The sequence below is a fragment of the Callionymus lyra genome, chromosome 2 (assembly GCF_982586985.1).
Source record: "Callionymus lyra chromosome 2, fCalLyr1.hap1.1, whole genome shotgun sequence".
NCBI classification, from domain to species: Eukaryota; Metazoa; Chordata; class Actinopteri; order Syngnathiformes; family Callionymidae; genus Callionymus; species Callionymus lyra.
In genome coordinates, this window is record NC_141819.1 from 44,001,811 (window position 1) to 44,027,310 (window position 25,500).

The 25,500-nt window shown below is 38.3% G+C and overlaps 1 protein-coding gene across 2 annotated transcripts in view; it reads left to right on the plus strand.

The window, feature by feature from the left end:
• Positions 1-4,481: 4,481 nt before the first annotated feature.
• adamts17 (ADAM metallopeptidase with thrombospondin type 1 motif, 17) overlaps positions 4,482-25,500 on the plus strand; it is a 57,006-nt gene continuing 35,987 nt past the window's right edge. For both annotated transcript variants that reach the window (XM_087785419.1, XM_087785420.1), the window contains exons 1-6: positions 4,482-4,622; positions 4,853-5,217; positions 12,966-13,137; positions 21,148-21,320; positions 22,652-22,735; positions 23,431-23,588. In XM_087785419.1, the coding sequence (XP_087641545.1) occupies positions 4,565-4,622; positions 4,853-5,217; positions 12,966-13,137; positions 21,148-21,320; positions 22,652-22,735; positions 23,431-23,588 (1,010 nt within the window). In that variant the 5' untranslated portion in view covers positions 4,482-4,564. The remainder of the gene's footprint in view (positions 4,623-4,852; positions 5,218-12,965; positions 13,138-21,147; positions 21,321-22,651; positions 22,736-23,430; positions 23,589-25,500) is intronic.

The window sequence follows — 25,500 nt, forward strand, 5'->3', positions numbered from 1 at the left end:
AGGTTCTTTTGAGAGGATTCGTTGCCACATCAATAGCCAAGCTGGGTGTCCGAGGACAGGCATTCCAAAAGGCTGTCAAATCTCATCATCATCAAGACTGCAAAATGTTTTTTAGAATTCTTGCTTTAAAGCATTTCATCTTGAGTTTATTTATATTTAAAATGTAGAAAAAATAGTTAAAAATATAAACATGCTGGTATTTCTGTATATTTATTTCATCCATTATGTTTTTTATCCCGATTATTTGCATTTCCCAAAGTGTTGTTCCATTCCTGTGCAAAGTATTTCGCTACGTTACAGCCTCGCACACTGAATCGCTTACGTGGTTGACATAATTTCAGTCATCAGGGTCTCTGGGGCCAGCAGCTCTTTGGGGGATAATCTTCTGGAGGGACTTTTCTATTATAGAAGCCACAAAAGAGTTGTTACATCACCTGACCTAAATGCAGCATCAATGGCTTTCAGAAGAAGTCCGACATCTGTGTTGAGACAAGGTTTCTCATTTGAGTATCAGCACACTTGGAGATGAAGCCGACATGCTAGGCTTATGCTTCTTGGTCCACATCTCCCTCTCATTCAGCCTCTTTGAAAACATTGCAATCTGTGCACTGGAAACAGTTCTAAGGAACAGGGTCAAAATCACAGGACCACATGGTGATAGTCCTACACACTGGTCTGTATTGTTTTACCCATGGATTGTAGGCCGGCGACATCACGAAGGAGGTCTGATGTAAGTAGGTGGGGGCAATGGATGCCTAACATAACATCTGTTGGTATACACACAGTATTTCCTCATGTGGTAAGAATCACATGCTGGTAAAACCAGGGAACAATATCAGTCGGATTATGAGATTGAAGTTGCCTGCACAAGAAAAAAAGCATCTGATTTTGGAGCTGCCTGATGATGTCTAAGTTGTATTCATTGATAAAGACTTTTAGATGACTGCTCTATCATTGAACTACTTATCATGATAAATAAACTACTGGAACTGAAACTTGAAAGCATCATTAAAAGTGTGTGTCGGGTTTAAAAAGAGTTTTGTATCTTGTTATGTCGTTAAACAAAACCTTCCTCGTTATTCGTTACATCCATACTCTCAAGCAAGTCAGGCCTTTTTAAAGAAACTTGCATCGGCGAATTTTTATTTTTTATTTACGGAGCAAGGTCTACATTTTACCACCAGGTGGCGCAAATAAGTGTACAATGTCGAAGAAGGTGTTGAATACTGTTTGTCCAAGGGCAATTGTGTGAAATGTAAAATGTAAAGAAAAACGTTGATGATGTATTTAATGACTCATGTTTAATGTATTAGTAAATAACTGACATCTTCAAGAAGATGTTGACAGTCATTTTCTCATTTTTCAGTGAAATGCTTATGCCCTCAACTTCTACTCACAACAAGTATTGTTCTTTTGAAGTAGTTTCAAGATCGGACAGCCCAGAGAGACAGCAGTCTCACCTGTGTGAGTAAGAATTCAAAATGATTTGCTTTTTCATCCTTCATCTGAGAGTCCGAGCGGGCGGAACCATGATTCCACTCAGGCAGGGGACCAGCTGCTGGCTTAACCGGGTTCAGCTGGTCCACGGCCTGACCTGTAAACGTCAGCAGCTGTGTTTCTACTCAGCACCCGAGTCATTGGTGAATGGAAGTGGTAAGTGTGTTTCTTTCTGCTGAGTGGGAGTGAATAAACAGCCTCCAGTCAAAACCCTCGGAAGTCCTCAAAAGAGAAGGGGGTACAGAAGTGAGCTCTCATGTGAGACCTGAGAGGAGCAACCACCCGGGCGCTGATTATAGAGCGCCACAGATCATGGCCATGGTCTATCAGCTTGGAAAATCACTTCCTTCTGCTTTCATAAGCAGCAAGCTTTGACAGCCACGTTCAAATGCAAACAGTGATTTTCATTAGAAAACACACCAGTGACCACACTAAGGGGTGGTAATGATAGCTGGCCAAGAGGAGAAGCCTTTTCTAGCATTACAAACTATACTGTTTTTATATATAAACAAGATGTCAATTGTGACACAAAACTGGATCAAAACAATAAAAAAATCAAGCAACTAAAAAAAGGAACAACATGATTATGTTACTATTTTTAATGTTTGACCGCTTGAAATCAGCTCGGTGCCACAATTGGTCCTGGGCCTGACTTTGGACATGTCTAAATTAAACCCTCAAGGATTCAAGTTGTTCTGGAGATCCCACCTCCAACTTGTACATAGACATAGACCACCCTCCCTTCACTATTTCCCTCTGTGAATAGACAGCTATCAGTACAATTAGCAACAATATGATTATTTTTGACAATCAAAGCATGTTTGTGAACCTTAGTAGGCCAAGATTGTTTTTTGAACTTCCCCTTACTTCCAAAACACTTTTAAAACTTGAACTTGGAAGTTTATTCATTTTATTGATTTGTTTGTATTGTTAGAAAATAAACCATATTGAAGCACATTTTTCTCTTCCCAGTATGGAAATTCTCCAGACTATTTCAATTAAATACATTCAGAAACCTTTGAATTATTGTAATAACAGAGAGATAGCAACAGCAAAAAGACATGTTTCGATATATTCATAATTACTGCCTGACACATTCAACTCATATAATGTAAGTAAGTAGGTAAGTAATTTTTATTTACAAAGCGCCTTTCACAACCATGTATGTTGAATAAAAATCATAATTAATTCTTCCCAGCTCTTTCATGCCACGAGTAAACCTAGCATCTCATGACCCTGAATCTACCGACAACTAAACACATTAAAAACTACACATAAAAAACAAATCGATGTTTCCTTCTAACTACAAAAGCGTCTGAATACAAATATTGACAAGCCAAATGTGTTTAAATAAGGCTGAAAGGTAACAATGCTGTTTTAACATTGTTTCTTTTCCACTATCATCCAAAAGCTGTATATTGGCCTCTTATAAGAAGTGATTGGCTGATAACGCTTCATGAAGCAGGGTTTTATGTGCAGAGCTCAGTAGGTGGCGCCCTCAGTTTTTAAATGTTGTGAGGCGTCAATAGATGTTCATAGCAATACATATTAAAGCAAAGAGCGACATCTAGTGGGCATCAACCTGTTAGTCACGTCAAAGTTATAGATTATGATGCTGAAAGAAAATAAACATCCTTTATCATTGCAGATGAGATTGACCATATCTCTTCTCACAATAGTTAATAATCAGTTCAATTGTTTTTTCCCATCAATTTATCTATCCAATCCTTGTTTCCATATTTTATCATGCAGGGAAGATTTGTTGATGCTTTTAGTTTTGGGTTGAAAAAAGAAGTTGGTGTTAGCTGTTTTGCAAAAAAGCAAAAATACATGTCACATAAATGATTTAGATTGAAACTAAACTTAAATACTTAACTCGACCTAAATTGTGAGTCTGATATTTTTGTATCTTCTGTTTGACTGAACAGCAAGGAGTGCTGTCCATCAAACTATCAACACTAAAGCATGCATGATGGTCAGAATTATACCCAACGACATTCAATCATTTGACAAAGAACACATAATAAAATTACGTATGGAAGATGAAATAGTTACTTATTTCGAAGCACTAAAATCAGTAACAAATCGAGTATGAAAACATCAGTCTCATACCTCAATGTAAATATAGCTGTTGCAGCTCTGCACTCTGTTGATGGTCCAGGATGATGGTTGAATGAATTGCTGATGATTCTGGATGTATTTGGTAATAAAATCTATCCCCTCCAGACGTTCAGTGATCTGTACCAAGTTGAACAACCATCTCAGACTCCTGCCTGCTAGCTGTTCACATGCTGCTGTGGACAGATTTTGTCTGCAGGTACTCAAGAGGTCACGTTGATTTACTTTAGTGATATAATTGCATACTGTTATTTCTAAACTCAAGATTTCCGGTGAATACATTAGAAACAAGGAATGATGAAACATACAAAAACGTTGTTATTCCATTTGAGACATCGCATCATAATCATCATCATTGGTTGGTTTAAAAAAAAAGACAAAACCTACCCATTTATTTCATGTTCATAACCAACTGAGCACACCTGGTGCTTACATCTGTGCTTTTACTTTGTTTACTTTCCACAGGTACTACCCAATGCAGAGCAGGAACAATACTCTCCCAAAGAGAAGCCGTTTTAGTGCAGAAAAGAAAAGTTATAGTTTTGGTAGTGCATACTTTGGGGCTAAATAAATTAGCTCTTCGTTCTTCTGTTATTGATATACATACTCTGTGTACATGGACGCGCGCACACGAACACACGCGCTTTTCTATTCTTCTCTTCATGAAACCACGTGTAGGGTTTCAAGCCCCAACAGTTATTGACAGTGGGAAAAACCAATGGACGATTGGGATATGCTCGGTTAGCCCCTGGTCGAAGTTCGCTGGGACCAATCAGAGACCAGGAGAGGCGGGGCTCGCCTCAGTGGGCGCGTCCTCAGCCCACTCCAGTCGGGATAACTCCAATTTCTTCCAACTTGAGAAAAGTTAGCGCTCCCCCAGCAGAGCTGTTCGAAGCTTTGCCTGGCTCCCTCACCCCTCACCCCTCGACAGACGTGTTACCTCTCCACCATGATCCTCAGACGCGCCACACATCTGCTGCTGTCTCTCGTCTGCATCGGCTTGACTGGTGAGTCCTGACATTACGCACCAACCTTCTGCTCCGCGCTCCTCTCAGATGTAGGTCAAGCAAGTGCAAGGTCTCCAAACATGATCTGAGAAACGTGTGCACGCTCGTGGGTGTGGGTTCCCTCCCGCTCGCGTTTCTTGGTGCAACAGTTCCTGACACAATTTGAACCAAATCCTCGTTGGCATGCTCGTGCAACAGGCGGTTCTGATGCCTCAGGTTTGTCTCCACAGCCCAGTCTGAGGTGGACGTGGATGAGGTGGTCCCGCGGCTGCTGTCCGGCCGGGAGGCGCACCTGTCCTCCCACACCAGCGCACGCAGGCTGCGGCGCCGCGGTCAGCGCTCTTTGGACGCCGTGGGGGAAGCGCACTCTGACCCCGACCACATACTTCTATCGCTGCCCGCCTTCGGAAGGGACCTCTATTTAAACCTGACACGGGACCACTCTTTTCTCTCGAGGGACTTCGTGGTGGAGGAGAGGAGAAAGGATGGGAGCGCAGAGACGACCCCTCTCTCCGGACTGCGCCCCTGCTTCTACTCTGGCTCGATCCTGAACCGAAACGACTCTCTGGTGTCTTTGAGCATCTGTGGTGGGCTGGTAAATATGTCTCCATCATTCCTGCACTTGTTCACACGCTTCAGGGTCCTTTGAGAGATCAAGTGCAAACGCGACCTGAGGCAGGGTTTCCGTTTGGCAGCAATGTGGCGTTTGCCAGCAGCAGCTCAAGTGCCCTTAGGCAAGATCAGTTCCCCTCGTCATCCCAATAAAATGTAATGTATCACAGGCTGGTGCCAGCACTGGCAGATTGTTTCGCCAATGAAAATTTTAAACTTATACTTGTTTGGTTTGGTATCCACCAAACCATTATTCTAAGGACACTGTATATGGGAATGGGCTGGTTACACTGCTCAAATATGCACCAATGACAAAAAAATATCTTTATCTTTTTCTCAAATTCCAGTTTTAATATTCAGGGGGTCTATCGACAAATAGTTTAGTCAATCAATTTTTTACATCTAATTATTTGGATTCTACTATATTCCAGGAGAGCACTAAGAGCTTCCTATGAAGCGTCTTTGGTTGATGTTAAGGTTCTAAGAAGCAGTTAAGAGCGCATCAGGAAAACACCCGTACCTTAGTGCTCCTTCTTAGCCGAACCCTCCTTAAGAGCATTTTTAGGTCCTTAACCCTTGTGTTAGCTCAGGGTCAGGGGGAACAATCTCCCTGGCTTCAAGAATACGCAGTGTCTGAAGTTGATCCAGAAGCAACACAAAAGACACCTCAAAACACTTTTATTTTTTGTCTCTTCGGGTCACCTTTAGACATGTCTGTAACTATTATGACTATGAATACATCTAAATTAAAAATGTAGACATTATAAGTTATTTGGAGCAATTTAAGTAAAATATCCGTATCTTGAAGGCCAACCAATTACCAAGATATATGAATTATGGTTAAATATTGTTATTAAAGCCATCATTATGACAATCCTCCATTTAGAAATTATCGCGTCATAAAGTTCTCCCTCGTCTAGAATCTTGGTGAATGCTAGGTTGCAAATCACAGCATAATGGGAGTGGTTGAGGTTAAAGAGATTTAAACTCCAGAAAAAGTAAGCTTTTCATTTGGTGGGTATGAGACATTTTCTAATGTAAATATCTTTATTAAAAAATAGTTTTGTAGAAACAGACACAACAACAGACTGATGAGTACAATATAGGTCTCAGATCAATTTAAGAAACACTTCAAAACATTAGTTACATAGAAAAATAGTGAAATTGCTGTTGATGATATTTATTTTCATGACACCTGTTGTATAGATGACCATTCACAGTATCTGTTTTTAAGTGTAATTTAATCAGCAATAGAAATACAGTGGGATCTCTGAAACACAAGATGAAAAGTGTCTAAGGTGTGCTGCATCTAAGTGTCCATTGAAGACTACAGGTGAATTGCAACCCACCAGGAAACCTTTCTTAATAGCCTAGAATGTTGAAGGGGAGGGGTGACCGCTACCATAATTGTTGCTTGGTGTAGAAAAACTTCCATGGCTCACTCTGAATTAGTCAGTTTCCAGTGACATTGTTTGGGGATTGTAAGATAAAACTCAACCTTCTTCCTCTTATGATTATCAGTTTAATAAATATATATCCTTTTTGTTTAAGTAACAACCTCTCATGACATGTTCTGGCAATGCTACAAATCTATAATTTATTCGCGGGACTTATTAAGGGGTTGAAACAAAAAAAGAAAAACAAGGATTATTGGTTGATCATTAGTTTATCTATGGTTCACTTCATGTCAATTTCATCTTTCTTTACTTTTATGCCTTTAGATTTTGAGATTATTCTTTATCTCTAGCTGTTAAAACTAGGTTGACATTCAAAAATAGAACCATAAACTACAAGGGAATGAATCTCCACTTTAGTTCTTTTAGGTCTTTAATTCCCATCCCTGACCCCTGACCCTCTTGTGGAGAAAGCTATAGAAAATCTGATTTGTTCCTGCTGTGGAGCAATGATGTTCCACATGAACTGAGGCATTCTGATAATTCTATGTAAAAGCGAGCGTGAAGGTCCAGTTAATGTCAATCAGCAGACACAGGCTTACAGCAAGCCCTTTAACAGACCTTTTATATCCTTCATATGCCCTCCACGACATTTTAAACATTCCAGTTCCTGTTTCCAGCTGCAAACTGTCACAGAGACTTGGCACAGCCAAGCTTATTTATGGTCTGTGGTCCCTAGTTAGAAATTTACCTGTGATGTCATCTTTCAAAGATATGGTGGGGGAGAATTGATTTTGTGCAATGATTTTTATCAACATTATTCTTTAAACTCCATAAAACAAATCAGTTATTTCTAATACATGGATGAAAAATTATTTGAAATTAAGAAGGATTTTAAACAAAGAGGTGACACTGTTTTACTGATGTCTTTTTAACTGTTGTTTTATAGTCTGTCTGTATGGTGTCCTTTTGTGTTCTGAAAGGTGCCTTATAAATAAAATTATTATTTATAATTACTTTTTACTTTATACCTGACATTTTGAATATTATGGATGAGGAAACTGCATGTCTCGCTTATAAGTGTATTATATTTAACATATTTAATAGTACATTAATCCAGAATCTTCTATTTCAATCCCAGCACTTAACAAAAACATACAACCAAATAACTTATTTCTGTATTATATTGTCGGTTATGTTTCTCAGTGATTAAACAAGTCTGACTTTCTGTTAAACCTGGGTATCTAAAAGTAAAAATGAGCATAATCTGAGCTCACTGGCATCCTCCACACTTTTTGTAAAGAGCTGCCAGTGCTCTGGAATTCTGAGTTTAGCGTAAGCCAGATCTGTAAGAGGTAACACTGAACACCAAACAAACTTGTGTGATTTTTCAGGAACTCTTGTTTACTGGAAAGCAGACTATCTTTTAGTCAGTATGTTTGTCCTAACACCTTCATTCATTTGATGATCAGGCCTCACTGCAGTTTTACATGGCTTTTTCTGTGCCAGGCTGCTAGTGCTTCGCATTACTGTCTGCTTAATCAAATAATTATATTGTGTTCATATGTAAATGTTAGCACCCACATCTCATTAAGCGTATTTTTAAAACCTTACTAAATTGAAGTTGTGCTTAGTTTAGTGATCTTTCCCTTTCTGTAGCTGAAAATGCAAAGACGCTCGTGCAAAGACCCTCACACTTGTTTGATGGTGAGTTTGTTTCTAGGTGTGAGCGGACTGTCTGCGTTTGTTTAGACACACTCCAGCACATATACTCTGCAAGTACACAGCAGAAATGGCTTTTTAGTGGGGTTGACACATTGAGCCAGACAGACTTTTCACCCCTTACTGTCACTTTGGTGATTTAACTTCACCCCCTGCTGGCCCCTACAGCTGCTGGATGCAATTATACTCGCGGGAAAAGGTCCACGCGACTTGGCCCTAGTGTCATCTGGAAGTGGAAGATTGTCAGTCCCATGGACTGAAGTGGTGATGTGTGACGCTGATCTTTTAATTTATCTTGAATGAAAGACTATAATCAGTCTATTGTATTTTGATGTTACCACATCTGCGCTATGTATCGAAGATAAAAAGAAACAAAAAATGTACAGAGCCAGAAGTATAATGTCATCTAAACACCCGATGAAGAAGAGGATACTTCTATCCACCATTTCATTGTTGTCATGAGTTTCTAATACTGAGTCTTCTTGCATTTTCGATGCATATCTTTGAATTAATCTTTTAGAAATAATTTATTTTATTTTCTAAACTGATTCAACGATTATGATATATATATTTTTCCAGTTATTTTAGTAAAGCTCTTAGTTTTTAAACAATGGTACTGCTCAAGTCATACTTTTAATTTGTATACATTATTCTCATACAATCATGGGATTTTGTAAAAACAATGAAACATTTTTGTAGTGAAAACAATGGTGCAATTATTGTGAAGTACCAATACATGATTTAGAGTCTTATCGTTTAGCATTTAGTTTACTGATAGTAGCTCTTAGTGTCATTCAACACACCTCCAGTAACTTTCAGTATGAAAAAGTTTTGTGACCCCTGTTCTAGAGCCGAATGAAGAATTAAAAGAACAGTAAACAGGAGCAGCTGAGTTTATGAGACACTAACTAGGACCCCATAGGGATTGAGAAAGATACATAAATAATTGATTCATATGTTAGAAAGATAATTTCACTTTCAAAATATGGGTTAATTATCAATTGAGTATAACCAATGTTGGGAAGGTTCACGTTCTATGTGAACTAGATTAAAGTTCAGATCAACCATTTTAAAATGAACTAGTTCAAGTCATAGTTCCCCATTTTAAAAAAAAAAGAAAAAATTCACTGCTTGAAAATAAAGTAGTTCATAGTTCTTTTTTGTATGCTGTTAATTTTGAAATTCTTTTTTTCTAAATTATTGCCAAAGCCCATATATAAACACATACTGCAATTATTATACACATATTAACATACAATATGCATTAGAATTCATAGTCATATCATGAAAAAGAAAACATTTATTGTCAGTATTGTAAAAAAAAAAAGAACAACACTGGAATACAGTGTAGGAGATAATGCATGAGGAAAGTGATGAGTTGAATACAATACAATAAATCCCAACTTTTTCAGATGAATATACTGAATGTTTTCTGTGTCATTTCTGTGTGCTTTCTACACAGCAGTACCAGAGGACAAGGGGATACAAGCGTCTCGTTCTTGTCTATACATTTTTCCAATATACAGTATATAATAGGCTCCTTTTATGGTTATGTTAATGTTGAAGGCTCTTACCATAGCAACCTCACTAAGGAATTGTAAAACAACTACAGTGAATTTACACTTGAATATATTGAAAGGGCTCTGGCTCTACAAGAAGTCCACCTCCTGCTTTTCATGATTAACAACGTTCAGGATAGTTTTGGCTCTTGCTCTGGGAATAGGCCTCACTGACTGATTATGATATGTCAAAAAAATGCTGCCTGTGAAATCAGCTAGGTCAGAAACTGCGTGTTGTAGGCAATTCTTTTTGTTTGAAACATGCCTTCTGAACGTGCTGCCTGGACTGCTGTAGTAATCATCAAGAATTCAACTTAACAAACAAACTGCTCCACGAGGACTGGACACCATCCAGTCTGGTTGAGTTCTTATTCTTGAATTTCTACCATGAACTATATCTTAGAACCTCCACCTTCATGACAAGCTCTTGACATTTGAGTATTAATGCTGTTCACATCTGGTCGTAGTACATTGTGAATTTCGGCTTTATCACATAACACTAACACTGGGAGGCGGCCAAGACTGTCTCAACGCCAAAATCATGCTTTCACACATTTATCTTTAACAAGGTCGATCTATCATCAGGGACTTTCCAACCAGGTTCTCATCATTTGAGCTAAAAAAGGCTCTAAAAATAATTGTTGCATGAAAAGAAAGAGAAACCAGGGATGATGTAAGAGCTTTAGCTATTTTTTTTTAACCAAAATACTGGAGAGATAAAATCTCAGCCTTCTTTATGAGGTTGGGGTGAGTTCAGTTCATAGTAAATCCTCCAGAAATATTTTAAAATGCATTATCCTTTACTTTGTTATTGGGTCTCACTGTTGTGTCTTCTATAACAATAGCAGATGTTTCAATAGTAATAAAAATAAGATAAAGGTGAGCACATGATGGGAAAACAAGGAAAAGCCTGACTATAAGCTGTCATGGAAAAAGTGGAATGGATTTAAAACATGTATTTCTGAAAAAAAAAACCATTATGATTAAAAACAACTTTCAATAGGAATGCCATTGCAGTGAGCGAGAAATATGCAAAATGAAATATGTGTCCCTTCAATCAGAATACAAATGGCCTGAATTAAAAGGTGTTTACTGAATATGTCAACATTTCTGGTTTCTTTTGTTTATAGAAATTGTCATAGAAACTACACTAGTGTAAGCTCTGATGTACAATATAGAAGGAATATGGTGTTACACACCACAAAATGTTCATATACAGTACTTAAAAAAAAAAAATCCTTTAGTATTTCTCTTCTCTCTGATTCCTTACTTTTATGCCTGTTTGTCAGACTTTAAATGATTCAGATAAATATTAGTCAATAGTTACACAAGTAAAGACAACACAAAATTTAATTTTCAACTAAAGTGTTTTATTATTAAGAGAGAAAGAAAACCCAAAATTACATGGCAATGTGTGGAAATAGTTGTTGACCCCTAAACCTAATAACCTAGTTAGTCCACCATTAGCTACAAAAACGGCAATAAAGCATTTGTGATAACTTTTAACAAGTAGAAATGCCTTTTTTTTGGAATGTCACAGCATCTCAAATGATTCACGTAAGGACTTTGACTAGGCATCTGCTAAGCCTTCCCCTTGTTCTTTAGCTTTTCAGAGGTGGACTGCTGCTGGGTTTTGTATCATTTCCTGCTGCAGAATCAAATTTCATTTCAGCTTAAGTTTAAGATCAGCTGGCAGAACATTCTCCTTCAGGATTTCTGATAGACAGCAGAATTCATGGTTCTATTTATCACAGCAAGTCTTTGGGGTCCTGAAGCAGCAAAACAGCCATGGTCCATCCCACTAGCACGACCATATTTTACTGTTGGTATGATTTACCTTTTCTAACATGCGGTGCTAAGTTTACACAAAAATGTAATAGGGGACACACCTCCCAAAAAATGTAGAGTTTGAGTATTTTCTGAAGGCTTGGGGATCGATGTTTCTTTGGCAAATTGAGACAAACCTGAATGTTCTGTTTGTTCCGCAGTGGTTCTTGTCTTGGAACTCTGCCCTGCGGGCTGTTTTTGTCCATGACTTACTTATGGTAGAGTTATGAACACTGACCTTAACTGAGGGAAGTGAGGCCTGCAGTTATTTGGATTTAGTTTGGGGACCTCTTGGATGAGTCATCGCTCTTGGGGTAATTTCGGAATCTTCACCACTGTTCCATGTTTTGGCCATTTGTGGATAATGACTCTCACTGTGGTCTCACTGGAGTCCCAAAGCTTTAGAAATTGCTTTATCCTTTTCTAGACTGATAGATCTCAATAATTTTTTTCTGAATTCATTGAATTCTATAACTTCAACATTGCCACAATTGACATTGACTCTGGGATCTTTGAAAACATTTAAACAAAAATATGGTGTATTGCGGACCAGTTTGTCTCCAGAATGTATCATTCCTGTTTGGGGGGACAGGAAGTATGCTATGTCACGTGGGGTGTACATACTAAGTGACCCAAAACCAGCCCAGAAAGGCAGAAAGGATTAGATAAGTATTTACATGGTCGCCTATCGTTGAATGGCATAAGTCTTCATACTGTGCATCTAAGTTGGTTCTCTAAATTAAGTTCAAGGTACCTCAAGCAAGGTTTTTATTCTGCATCCAATTATTCTATTATATTCCAACTATCTGTCATGTAGGCAAAGAACTTCCATTACCTTCTGTTTACAGCACTCTTTTCCCCAAATCCTCTTTTACCTCTGAAATGGTATTTTTCTGGTTGGGATGTTTGAAAGGAAAAGGTCCTTCTCCGTAGTAGCTTCCTAATCGTCTAGCCATAATGCTATCTTGTGGGCCGACCATAGCCTTATGTTAGTCGCCAGACACTCTATTTTTACATTTTCTATTACTCTCCTCAAATGATGATCCCCTTCCATGCATAGTGTATAAACAAATCAAAAATCCCCCTCCAGGAGCCGTCTGTCAATTCTTCTATTTAAATGTTGCATGATCTTTTGTGCAGTACATTTCTTTTTACAAATTATTGCTCTTTAAATAATCCCTCAGGAGAGAAGATACTTGACATGCATGTCTTGTTACTTTGCTCCACAGATGGGGTTAGTGAAGATCGGAGAGGACAATTTGTTTATTTCACCACTGCAAGAAAACAATCGCTCGCTGTCTTTCTCCGGTCTCAAGCACAGACTCCTGCGACAGCGCCGCTCGGTCATGGGAGACTCACCCCCAGATTCTAACCCGCACCAGTACTGTGGGACTAAAGATGGTGAGTCAAAAGCACTTTTGCCCTTTTTTTGTTTTTGCTTTTTGATATAACTAATTTCCTAGTGATTGATGCAATTAGTGGAGTAATTATTATATTTATTGTAGTGATAAAATGAATGTTTATCATTTGTGTACTTTACCTCAGGGGATCCCAAACTCACCATACCAAGGCAAAACACAGCAAATGCTTAAAACAATATTAAAAAATATACAAGTTTCTTTTATTTCAACATGTTTTGTTTGTTTAGCTAAGGCAATGTTTCTGTTTAGCTGTAAAGCCACACTTGATGTATACTGCCTCATATTTTGGAATTTTAGTTGGCCATGAGATCTTGGCCTTTTAAGCAGCAAAGTCTTCCACGGCAGGAATCTTGGTCTTTTCCCTGTCAAAATCGTTAGCTAGCTACAAGCTTCTTGGTACCGGTTGAAAAAAAGCCGCAGAAGCAGGTGAGATGGAAGAAGAGGGGGAGAAAGTATTGTAAACTAATATTGACAGTAATAGTCCAAACAGTCCAAGTCATTACCAACATTCAACTACACAGCCAGTCAAAACACATGCAGGTGAACACAAGTAGTTTGTAGGATTAGATCAATCTTTTCCTTTTTGTACGTTGATTTCAGCAAATCACTCATAATAAATTGAATTATTCAGTGGTCATATTACTCATCTACTCATATGTTCTATTGTTTTCTCCATAATATCCCTCTATTGTTGTAGATTATTTATCTACTATATCTACTAATGTGAGTTGTTTATCATGAAAACTGAAAACTTAATCAGAAAAAGAACACATTGGGAACTTGGTGTTGTGTACATTTCTGTGATATGTCCACCACGTCACAGAGCTGTGAAGTTGGCCAGGCGTAAATCACAGGTCCCAGACCAGGTTTATCATCATCCTTTCATCTGCATTCAAGTGCAGCTAGTAGGAGGGGAAGGCAGATGTTTCCTTATTTAATGTGGATCTCTCTCTCCGGAATTCTTGTTGTAACATGCTGAGATCCTCCTATCTAACTCCCCTCTCTCACATTAATAATGTGCATATTTTCCTTACCTCCGGCGTCCCTTGGCCAAGATTATAGATTTGTGTAGGTGAAAGAATTCACTGTGGGGGTTTCTCCTTTAAAGTGGCAAGTGTTTTTAGTAGAAACGTGAACAATGTAGGTCAGATTTGTGATTATGAACTATGGATGTGCTTCAGAATGTCATCTGTTTTTGTTTTTTTTAAAGGTGAATCTTGCAGACTCCTGACTAGAGTTGGATTTAATTACCATAGTGGTAACACTTCTAACATAAATGGCAGTAACCAGTCCAAAAAACAACAGTTGTGTTAACAGTTCCAAGTTAAAAAATGTGTCCTCTTAGACACATTTTATGGCACTGTTTATCAAAGGACCCCATGCTGATTCACCGTCATGCAACATGTTTATTGTTGCACTGGAAACGCAGTTGAAATACATAAAATAAAATAGAAATACAATTCTGTAAAAATAAAAGTAAAGAAGGGTTTTTTATTTCTCTTGCTTTGGAAATACGTTTCCAATTATTCCTGGCCGTCTATGCTAGTAAAATCAGAAGTAATCGTTCCTTAACATGGTCTTTGGGTTTCTAAAGTGTTGCACCTTCATAAGTCAGCCATGGAAGTGTGTTCATTCAACCCACTAACTTGCTCTGTTGTTCAGTTGATACACCTTTATCCAGTGATTGAAGACCGAAACAAGATACTTTTTTCTATCAAACACCTCACACTCTGAATCAGACTGACCTTGAGAGCATAGCTGCACCCCCAAAATGTTACATAACACCACTCCAGCTAAAGACCACCAGCACTTATAACAACCTGTATAAATAAATTCCTTCCATATGTGCAGAACTGTGGCAAACGCAGCGTTCAAAACCTCCTCTTTAGAAGAAAAAGGAGCAGTACTGTGTGTGCCAGGCAGCCAGTTCAACTTTCCAACAGAGGAAACTTCTTTTATAAAGTGTGGATGGTGATAACTCAAATGTGTAAATACTAACCATGTGTTTTAACAATGTTTAACATAGTTCTTGGCACATTTAAACTTTCTGCGGACTTGCCCACGTGAACACAGTACTGCTCTCTCACAAGTCAGACTCCATGGTGCGGTGTGTCGGCCTTTGACAGAGATAAAATGTGTCACGTGTGTGTACCTCATGTAACTCTAAACTCAGCCTAACTAGTCCCAGGTAAACAGAAGTGAAGCTGTGGTCCCTTTCACACTTGGAGTAAATTATAGTTGTTCAAAGAAATGCTGCCTCTTTTGCACTAGTTTTATTTATTTAATTAAATAAATAGACAAGGATGTACTCTATGCATAAATATTTATTAATGACAGAATCAAGCAAGTGATGCTGATACTTCCGAAAGAATCATAACTTCAATCATTTAAAAAGCCTTGGGTTTTAGTTTTTTCTCAGTGTATTTCATTGGAAGCCTCATAGTGATGGCATTAGGCAGGTGATGGTGCAAGATGTTTTCCACATATGCTGCTTAATCTAGACCACAATTCAAATTTTGGTCTCATCACACAGGTTCGGAAGCAAATTACTTTAGTGAACCTTAGGTGCAACATAATTTAATTGTACCCTTGCTCCGATATGTGCTTTGCCACGATTCTGTCTCTCAGATCTTTGTTTAGATTAAATCTGAATTCAGAGGTAGACCATCATTTTTGAGATTGTTTTGTGAAAGTACTGTTTAATAGATGTGTATAGGTGGAATCCCTAAATGTAAAACATAAAGTCACTCTGTGTTAAAGCTTATTTGAGGAAAGTGCCAGATTTAGAAAATTCTTTCCTCCGCATTCATGTCTGCTGGCCTCAGCTAGTCTGCCTATTTCTTTCCTGGAACTTCTCCTCTTCACTTCTTGTTCACTCTTCTATGCCATTCTCTTCTCTCTCTTCTCCCTCTGCTCTATTAACTTCTTTACCATTCGCCTTTCCTTACATCTTCTCTTCCATTTTATCCAAAATGACGTGGTATCCTGTGAGGAGAACATAGGCAGTACAGTTAGAATCAGCTTCATGTCCATTGGAATTCACAACACAGGACTGTCTCACTTGTTGACTCCCCTCCTTCCCTTCCCTCTAAAAAAAAATCTTTCCAAGTTCAGTCTGCTTGGATCGAGGAAACTGTGTCAGATTGCATAAGAGGCCAGAGAAGGCAGAGTGACTTCAAGTGTGTGCATGAGTGTGCGTGCATGGTACACCTACTGACCCCGATTCCTTTGCCAAACAGTTTTGACAACCAATTTAAATGTGAATAATCAGTCAATATGTTGCATAAATGAGGTCCTTATTCCAATAGAATATAGATTAATATCAGGTTAAACATTTTACAGGTAGAATAAAGGATCAGATTTAATCTAAAGTAATATGGCGGCAGCAGGGGTCTTTAACAACAGCCACCATTTTATACATTTCTTATTCAGCTATTGTTGTCACTATACTCAGAATTCCCAACATCTTTTTGCATAAAAATTTGATGTTGCAGAACACAACTTACTACAGTGGTACAACATTATAATTGCCTTTAAGGATCAAATTGCTGGGTTTACTGGTGCTAACTACATGTTAGAGTTTGCTGTTCGTTGTGCCTTGTTTGTCATTCAGATAACTAATATTGGTACACTGAAACCAAGTTTTCAAACTGTTAGAGGAAGAAGTAGGATAGCATTTCCCAGACACACAAGTGTACATCTATGTGCTCATGTAATAGTTCTGTATAGCCAGGCTGAGTGCAGCAGAGGCGGATGACAGCGGACTGGCTCTAGATACAAGTATAAGTGAGTCAGGCTGCAATAGTTGGTAGCATTGAGGCATGCGGTCTGATCCGTGTGAGAGAATCCTAAAAATGCGGGAACAGACTAAGTCCTTCTAAACTCTTGCAGACTCTAGACGTGCAATGTTTTCCTAGCACTCAGGAATCTCAATTTTTTTCTGTGTCCTTCTTCTTCTACACTTTTTAGCTTAAACTTCAAAATGGTCTTTGTAACTGAAAGCATGGTTCTTCACATGTTTACTTCACGACAGAATATCATTGTTGTAAAAATAAAATTCCTGTCTGGTGGAAATAGTTGGAGCCAGTCACCAGGAGAGTAGAAAGCAAGCAGAGGAAATGAAAGCAATAGTATAGCACAGACAGCTGTTCAAGACCGGAGACGGTGTCAAAAGCATCTTAATTACATGAGCCTGAGTCGAGCAAGATACTGTTACAGTTAGGAGGACGAGAATGCAAGAGCATGAATGGTTTCTTTTACAATGTGCTGTCAAAGGTTTTTCTTAAGAAACTGCCCTTACCCCTGCACTTACTGTAGTTTACCTCATACATGGTTATCTATTGAAGGGTTAAGGGAAAAAACAATGCCTTCATGGAGACAGTTATCTGTGTAAATTAAAGAAATGACTGAATGCTTTGTGCAGTCTTTGAAATTAGTTTATATTTCACAGAGGTTTTTTTTATATTTCTAGCGCTTTCCCTCAACTGTTGAAATAGTGGCATTGCCTAGAGGCCTTGTAAAAACCGCAGGGATTGTCGGGCGTCTGACGCCGTGGGGCAGTTAAGTGTAGTCTGATGTAGTCTGCCTCTGTCCCTCGAAAAAATGCCTTGGAACACACCAAAGAGATTCTGGACAAATGTGTACGTTCTGTGCATGTGTGAGAAGAGGTGGCGCTGTAGAGGCGCTCATCTGTGTTGACGCCAGAGAGAAGTGAAAACCGGAAATGCTTTGAGACTAGTGGAGAACGGATGGTGTTTTCACCCGTTGAACGAAGATAAAATAAAAATGGATAACGACACATTAAAAGGAAGCTACTGGCATTGTCAGCCCTTGGTTTTCATGTTGTGGAAGAAAGACGTCGCAGAAAAAACGCATTAAGTGTGTGAAGTCCTGGATCTCACAGCGGCAGCTCGGAGGGCTTTTCCGTATGTGTCGAGCAAGATATAGGGAAATAATTGTGATTATCTAGAATAATCATTAAAGTCATGTCAACAATATTGTCCTTCTGTATCATTATTAGCACAAAATGACCATGAATCAGACACGTTGATAATGTACAAATGTTGAGATGAAGGTGACTCACCTGAAGGTTGCATGTGAATAGGACAACAATTCAAGACATAAACGTAAATGAGTGAGTTCATGGAGCAGGAGGTGATGAGATGTGGTCCAATGTTTTGATAATGTATGCTGGATGCACCGTATTGATCTTCTTCATTCACTTGATAATATTGGTGTGAAGTTTTCAATGAAAGTGAGGTTTCATCCATCGCTGCTTATCTAGTGTTTACTGTCACTTCAGTTTCATTGTCCTGCAATAGTTCGCTAGCTAAACCTAGCACTCGACCAATCAGATTGACCATTGAGCCCGACTGAGATGCAAAGACTGAACGTGTGAACCGCGTCTTTTGTCGTCCGACTAGAACCGACTAGGATGCCGACTCCAGACTGGGAGGTGAGACACCACAGGGACTTGGGTTGCCGACCACACAGAACTGCTCGCAACTCCAGATGCCCGATAATCGGCGGAGTGTGTCAAGGCCTTTAGTAGGAGTTTGTCAACTGTCCCGATAGTCAACAATTTTAGCAGTTTTGTTTAAGCTTACATTAACTAGTACTTTTATCAACTTCATTGTTGATACATTGGGTAACCAATGAATCTTGACTTGGAAATTCAAGAAAGCAGGAAGAACTTTGATTAGGAGCTTGGACCTAAACTTTATATTTTATAAGATAGGTGTACAATGCATCATAATGCTTTTATTATTGTTGTCACTGGGCCTCTTGGCAGTAAAGTCACTATCTATGGGTGCGTCTTTAAAAAAGTTTAGCCTGCCTTGTCAGAATGCTGTTGGATTTTCCCAAGGAACAAAACACTTATCAGTCACTTTATACACCCCAGGAAACTGGTTAAACAGACACCAGATGGACCCAGAAACACATTCCAAGGTGAAACGTTTGTTTTTGGAGTAAGCGATCCCAGATTGATGCCTAAGTCCCTGGCCAGTTAAATGCATAGTGAAATATTAAAAACCTATTTACACCTAAATCAAGAGAAGTACTGCCCATACTAATTGTGTTTCTGTGTCAATTAAGTTAATGTGGGATGTGTATTGTTCTAGATGACCACTCAAAATCCGGTTAAAGGGGTAAACAACTGTAGTTTTGTAAAATCTCTTGCATTATAACTTCAATTCATTTCAGAGTCCTGTATAAGATTCATGTACATTTATGTACAAATCACCCTCAAGTTAATTGGTTAATTTGGTTACATTGATTGGATGGGGTAGATAGTAAGTAAGTAAGTAAAGGTTATTTGTAAAGCGCCTTTCTAGACCAGGATCATAAAGCGCTTTAACATTAAAAAACAATACACAGTTAAAATATAAAATTTAAAAGGCCAAGACACATAAGACAAACACAAGAGTCAGTAGACTACATCAAACGCAGAGGGAGAGGAAGATCTTTCCAAAGCTTAGGAGCAACAGCCTGGAAGGATTTCTCTCCTCTGGTCCTGAACCGTGTGCGAGGAACCATCAGTAGATCCGGATCCACAGACCTCAGAGCCCAAGCTGGGGTGTAAGGCTGGATCAGATCACTGATGTAAGGATGAGCCTGACCATGAATAGTTCTGAAAGTAAGAACCAGAATTTTAAAATTGATCCTGAAAGAAACTGGCAGCCAGTGAAGAGTTTTAAGTATCGGGGAAATGTGAGTTCTTCTACAAGAGCTGGTAAGAATTCTCCCTGCAGAGTTTTGTTTTAACTGCAGGCGAGACAGCTCCTTTACATTTTAGATGCTACTGATCTGGCGTGATCCAGCATAACATTGTCCTGCATATATTGTGGATTCAAGATTGCATTGGACAGAGCTGAGCTTTTTGGATTTGTAGTAGTAGAGTGAGCGCAGAGCTTATCGAAGGTTAGGCTGAATGAACCACCTTACTCTATTGAAAGGTAAAACAATTACAATATAGAAAGTGCTGCTGGACACAATGTCTATTACTCACTTTTAGTGGAAAGATACAGAAAGTGAGAGTCCCACACTTGGTTAAGTTGGGAGAAGTATTAAAAAATGTGCTGAGCCTAGGTGTGCCAGAGACTAACATAGAGATGTAACTTGAGATGTATTACCTAAAATAAGAAATAATCAACTGGAAGATAAAACAGGATTTCTTGATGAAACTGAGATAGGGTTGCTGATAATGGAAAATAACAGGCTCAGACTTTTTAACAACATCCTAACTGAAAAAAACAATCGTACCACTTCTCTGTCTTTCAGTATTTTCAGTCTAAAGTGTCTCCTCCACCTGAACCAATCCAACGTTTATGCTGAGTCCAATAAAGCTTTATTTAGAAGCCAAATTGTACTCACTTGTGGTGTTGTTAAGAAGGGTTTACTTCAGCAAAATGTAAACCTGAAAGATTAAACAAGCTACTCATGAAAATAATAATTCAGGACTAGCCACCAATACTGTATAAGTATAACTGTTCATTTATCATTTTACCTAAGCATCTGTGCAGCCAGAAACTTCAGCCCAGTATGACCAGTCACATAATACGCTTTGCTGTGTCTTTGCCTTTTTGCACTGTGTGTGGTCTCTCGTGTAGGTTCTGCTTGGAATGGATTGCTTGAAAACCAAGAATCAACCTGTGGGGCTTTTTTCTTCTATTGCCACAGATTACCATGAATAGAAATAGATTCTTCTTCATGTACAGTTACATTTGTGTTTGTTGGTAAATCACTGTTTTGAAAGAAAATTGTGTTTTTTCTGACAACGTGAAAATGTAAAGGTCGAAATAAGACTATTTAAAGATCATAAATACCATAGCACAGCTGAAATTCTGATTATTTGTAACTGTATTTTTAGCATACTTTTAAAGGTCTGTCTTTAACAAATTTAGGACGTTAACTTTCTTGAAAGCTTCCCAAGTTTTGTTCAGGAAAAGTCCATCATAACTGCTGCCCCTTGCTTGTGTGTATGTGGCAGGGAAGAAGAAAGAGAAGAGGGTAAACGTGTCAGAGGACAGTCGAGGAAAAAGAAACATCATCCGGCTGCAAGAATCTTATACAGTGGAGACCGTGGTGGTTGCAGACTCAAACATGGTCCAGTATCATGGGGCTGAGGCGGCCCAGAGGTTCCTGTTAACTGTTATGAACATGGTGAGTTTTACTTTTTGTATTGTTTACCTGTATGCTTTGTGAGTCCACTCGCTCAGTAACTTGGTTGGTTACCCTTTTCCGGCTCATCAGGGCCATGTAAATGGTTCTTAAATGTCTTTTACTTTGAAAAAAAGTGCTTGTTTAGAACTCAATGCAAATTCAGGCACACTGGAGAAATCATTGTTTACATATGCAGAGAGAGAATGGATAGCTTAGGAGTTTTCAATGAAAACAGGAAATTTTAATATTTTTGTCTGATTTGAGCATCCCACAAAAACAGACTAGGAAGCAAGTAAAGAGTCAATCAATCAACAAATTATGGTAGTGTTGTTAATCCTGAATTAAATGAACAAAAATATAATGGAGAGCATTACATTGCCATTTTGCAAGTGTATTGAATGAGCTATGATCGCAAAGGAAATGCCATTATTGTGTATAGTAAGCAGCAGTCTTTTGGTCTGGACAGCAGCAATTCAGTTTGTGAGAGAGTTTGTGTAAAACAAATGTTAAGCAATGAAATGCTTGAAGAGAGAAGTGGCCTATCATGACATACTTAAAGTATTCATGTTACGGTAATGCCTCCCTGTTACCTCTAATGTGCTATGCTTAGTAAGATTTGTTTTTTGGTGGCTTCACTCTCTGGTTAGTTAATGAAGTATGTTATTATATAGTGTTTTTTAGGGCTAAATTACACCTGGCATGGCTGAGTTAAGCAGCTGCTTAGTTTGGTTGTTGCAGGTTTGTGTGTGGCTTCAACTAAGTTAATTTGCGTTGGCTTCTGTTATCCTTTGGTTGCTTTGCTTCATGAGTTATTGGGTTTGGGTTGTTTTGTCAGCTGTAACCTGTCTGCCTGGCTGTAGTTAACAGCAGAGTTAAAGATGAATCTGACTAAAGAAAATGATGCTTATAATTATAATGACAGGCTTAGAAAAGTTGCAATGTGTATGTGAACTCAGTTGCATGGGGTGAATTCCAGGGTATGCTGCCTGGTGTTAAAAAAATCCAATCAAGTATTTAGCTACTCGGTTCACAGTTATGACGAAAAGGCACAAGTATGGACGTGTGTCCATTAACTTCAAATAATAGCCATGAAACTACTAAACACAGCTGGTTGACGGGGGTGTTGACCAGCTGGGACTGTAAAATATACTGGAAGCCTAGAGGAGCCATTTACCAAGTTTAACTAATCTGAGCTGATTTCTTTTCTCTTTCTCCCTCTTTTTAAGCTTGCGCATGTTCTCTTATATTTTAAACAGTTACACTTGATTAAAGGTTAGCAAGCAGCTACTTGTAATGTTTGTCAAGCATGAACTTGTTGTCCTTTTCTACAGGTCTACAACATGTTCCACCACCAGAGTCTGGGAGTGAGGATCAACATTCGTGTCACCAAGCTTGTGATGCTTCACAGTCGACCTGTAAGTTTGACCTCTGACCTGCTTGCTATCTTCTTTTGTGCTCCGCCCTGCAAGATGGAGAAGAGACTTCACATGTGTTGTAGTGAATCATCTTGTGAAAAAAACTTTTAATTAACATAGTACAAATTTGCATTATTCTCACCAAAAGCTTTTTGATGAAATTTCATGTTGTTTTCTTTCTAAGACAGGACAAAAATAAAAAACAGATCATGGTTTATTGTCATATTTGTTATACTTTTACTGCTGAGACAAAGTTAAACATTCATACATAATGGATCCAGATAAGATTTTGATCTGATATGGCACTTCTAATGATAGAATGTGTATGATAGGACCTTTATGATTCAAAAGTCTACAGTGCAGTTAGTGCCGACTACAGGACGTATTAATATTGAAGAATCTGACTTCAAAATTACAGTTTCTAAATATATTTTTAATACAGAATAATCATTCATTTATGGTGAGTTTGTTGGTACTCAAAATGCATATCAATACAACATTTTAGACAATATATCCCTGGAGCACTCAAAAACAAAATAATAATTTTTTTCCTAGCTTCTTAGGAGGATGTGATGTTCTGCTTATGTGAGAAAAGCAATTGATACAGTGTGTGGCTGACATGTCATTGCGAGGTTCAGAACTCAACAAGAGCCATAAATTGGTTCCACGTAACAAGTTTTGTATATGTTCTACAGGAGAAGTTGAAGGTGGGGCATCATGGTGAAAGGTCCTTGGAGAGCTTTTGTCATTGGCAGTACCAAGAGTTTGGGGGGCCAAGGTACCTTGGCACCAATCATGTACCTGGGGGACGAGATGACATTCCTCCAGTGGACACAGCTGTTCTAGTTACAAGGTTTGTATCCTGACAATATAAACAACAGATCTCAATAGAAATGCAGCAATTGGGTAATTGAGCATTTAGGAACCCCATTAAGTAATCAAGTAATCAATATAGTTTTAAAAACCAAGCAGAGCCATTGACCTAAGGTGTGTTCTGCAATATTGTACATGACTTGTAAGAATTACACAAGTTACACTTTATCTTCTGTACATATTGCAATAACCAGTCATTTTACATGCCTATTTGTGGTTTAAAGGATCTAATCTCACTTACTGGTACACAACAATAAATATAACAATATAACAATACAAATATACTGTAGATTAAAATAAACAAAAATTGGAAAAACTAAACATGATAATACTACAATTAAGGGTAAACAACAGTCAAGAAGATCTTAATTTGTGAAAATGGTATTCAGCTGTTTGATTTAAGCACGTTCTTTTTCATTCAATAGTTGTATTTGGCTGGTGTTCCTTGTTTTGAGTCCAAGAGCCTGTATTTAATCCCCTTTACCTCATAACAATCTTAAAAAGTGTATGACATAATTAGTGTAGATGTGTGGACTTGAGCAGGATCGGGGGTCACTGCTCCTGACCTTACACATAATAAGAGCTGCACTAGTCTGTGAGGCCTGTTTATTCAGCTTTCAGTGTTCCACTTGCAGGATTGTTTCTGGCTCTGCAGTATATTACCCTTCATCATTTAGGATTCTACATGCCCTACATACAAGAGCAAAGAATAAATGAATCAATTTTGTTTGAATCCTCAGGTCAGTTGTGACATTCTACCTTAAATTAAGGGGTGGTCTTTTGTTCGTCTGGTGATTTTCAAGAAAGCTGTTCTGCTGTTGCACCAGTCAAGGCAAATGAAGATGAAGTTATTGTTTGTGAGCTGGTGACATGCCTGCTCTGTGTTTCCTGTGGCTATTTTGCAGCCTCTTCAGCAATGATAAGACAGTATTTGAGCCTGGCCTCTGTAGAATTTCATGTCACTTCAACAGTGTTCCTATCAGTCACTCAAAGGTGATAACCTCTTGCTTCACCTTTTTTTTCTCTTCCAGTTTACTATATTTGTGAATATTGCCCTGTTATTAATTGCTGATAATGCAAGTTAATATGTCCTTGTTGAAAGTAGATGTCAGTATTATTAAGGTGGTATTTCAACATTTGTGACTGTAGCCTTATTTTTGTTAATTAGTGTTGAAAATGAGGACGTTATGCCTCAAGATTGTCATGTTACTCAAGTCTAACCAAAGTTTAGGAACAGATAGGATCGGACAGCCCACCACCAGCTTTCTTTCTCTCCTCATGAATAGAAACTCAGATGTGTAACTTGGTGTTTCAGAGTAAGATGATAATTACTGGAGCATATTTGACAAGACTTTGAGCCTTAGGGTGGTTTATTTACTGTCTTCCTAGGAACGTCCGTAATAGTAAAGACTCTCTGTGATTTTCTTCCCTCTTGACATAAGCCTGAGAAAGCACACAGCTTGGTGTCCGTGTCAGGCTGAATCAATGCTAGTGGCAGCAGGGTTGTACTACTGACAAAGCTATTCATGTATGCATACATCATAATCAAGCCTATATGTTAATCTAGGAATAACTAATACATTTATGTGAAAAGTTCAAAACAAGTAAAGCAAATTTTGTACCACACAAAAATCACTTCACCATAACGTAACAACACTATGATTTTAAAACCATTCCAAGATCCAAACCAATCGAAGCTGCCAGAGCTATTTATGTGTGTCTTTATATAACAAGATAAGATTTTGGGGTTTCTATTCTAACATCTTTTCTGGGTCAAGAAAACAAGTCAATACTCGCATACTGAAATCACATATTAACTAGAAGCATATACTAGGTACACATAACATTGGGTCCTTCTTTTTGTAAAGAAGCCGGCCTCCAGATGTGTGCAA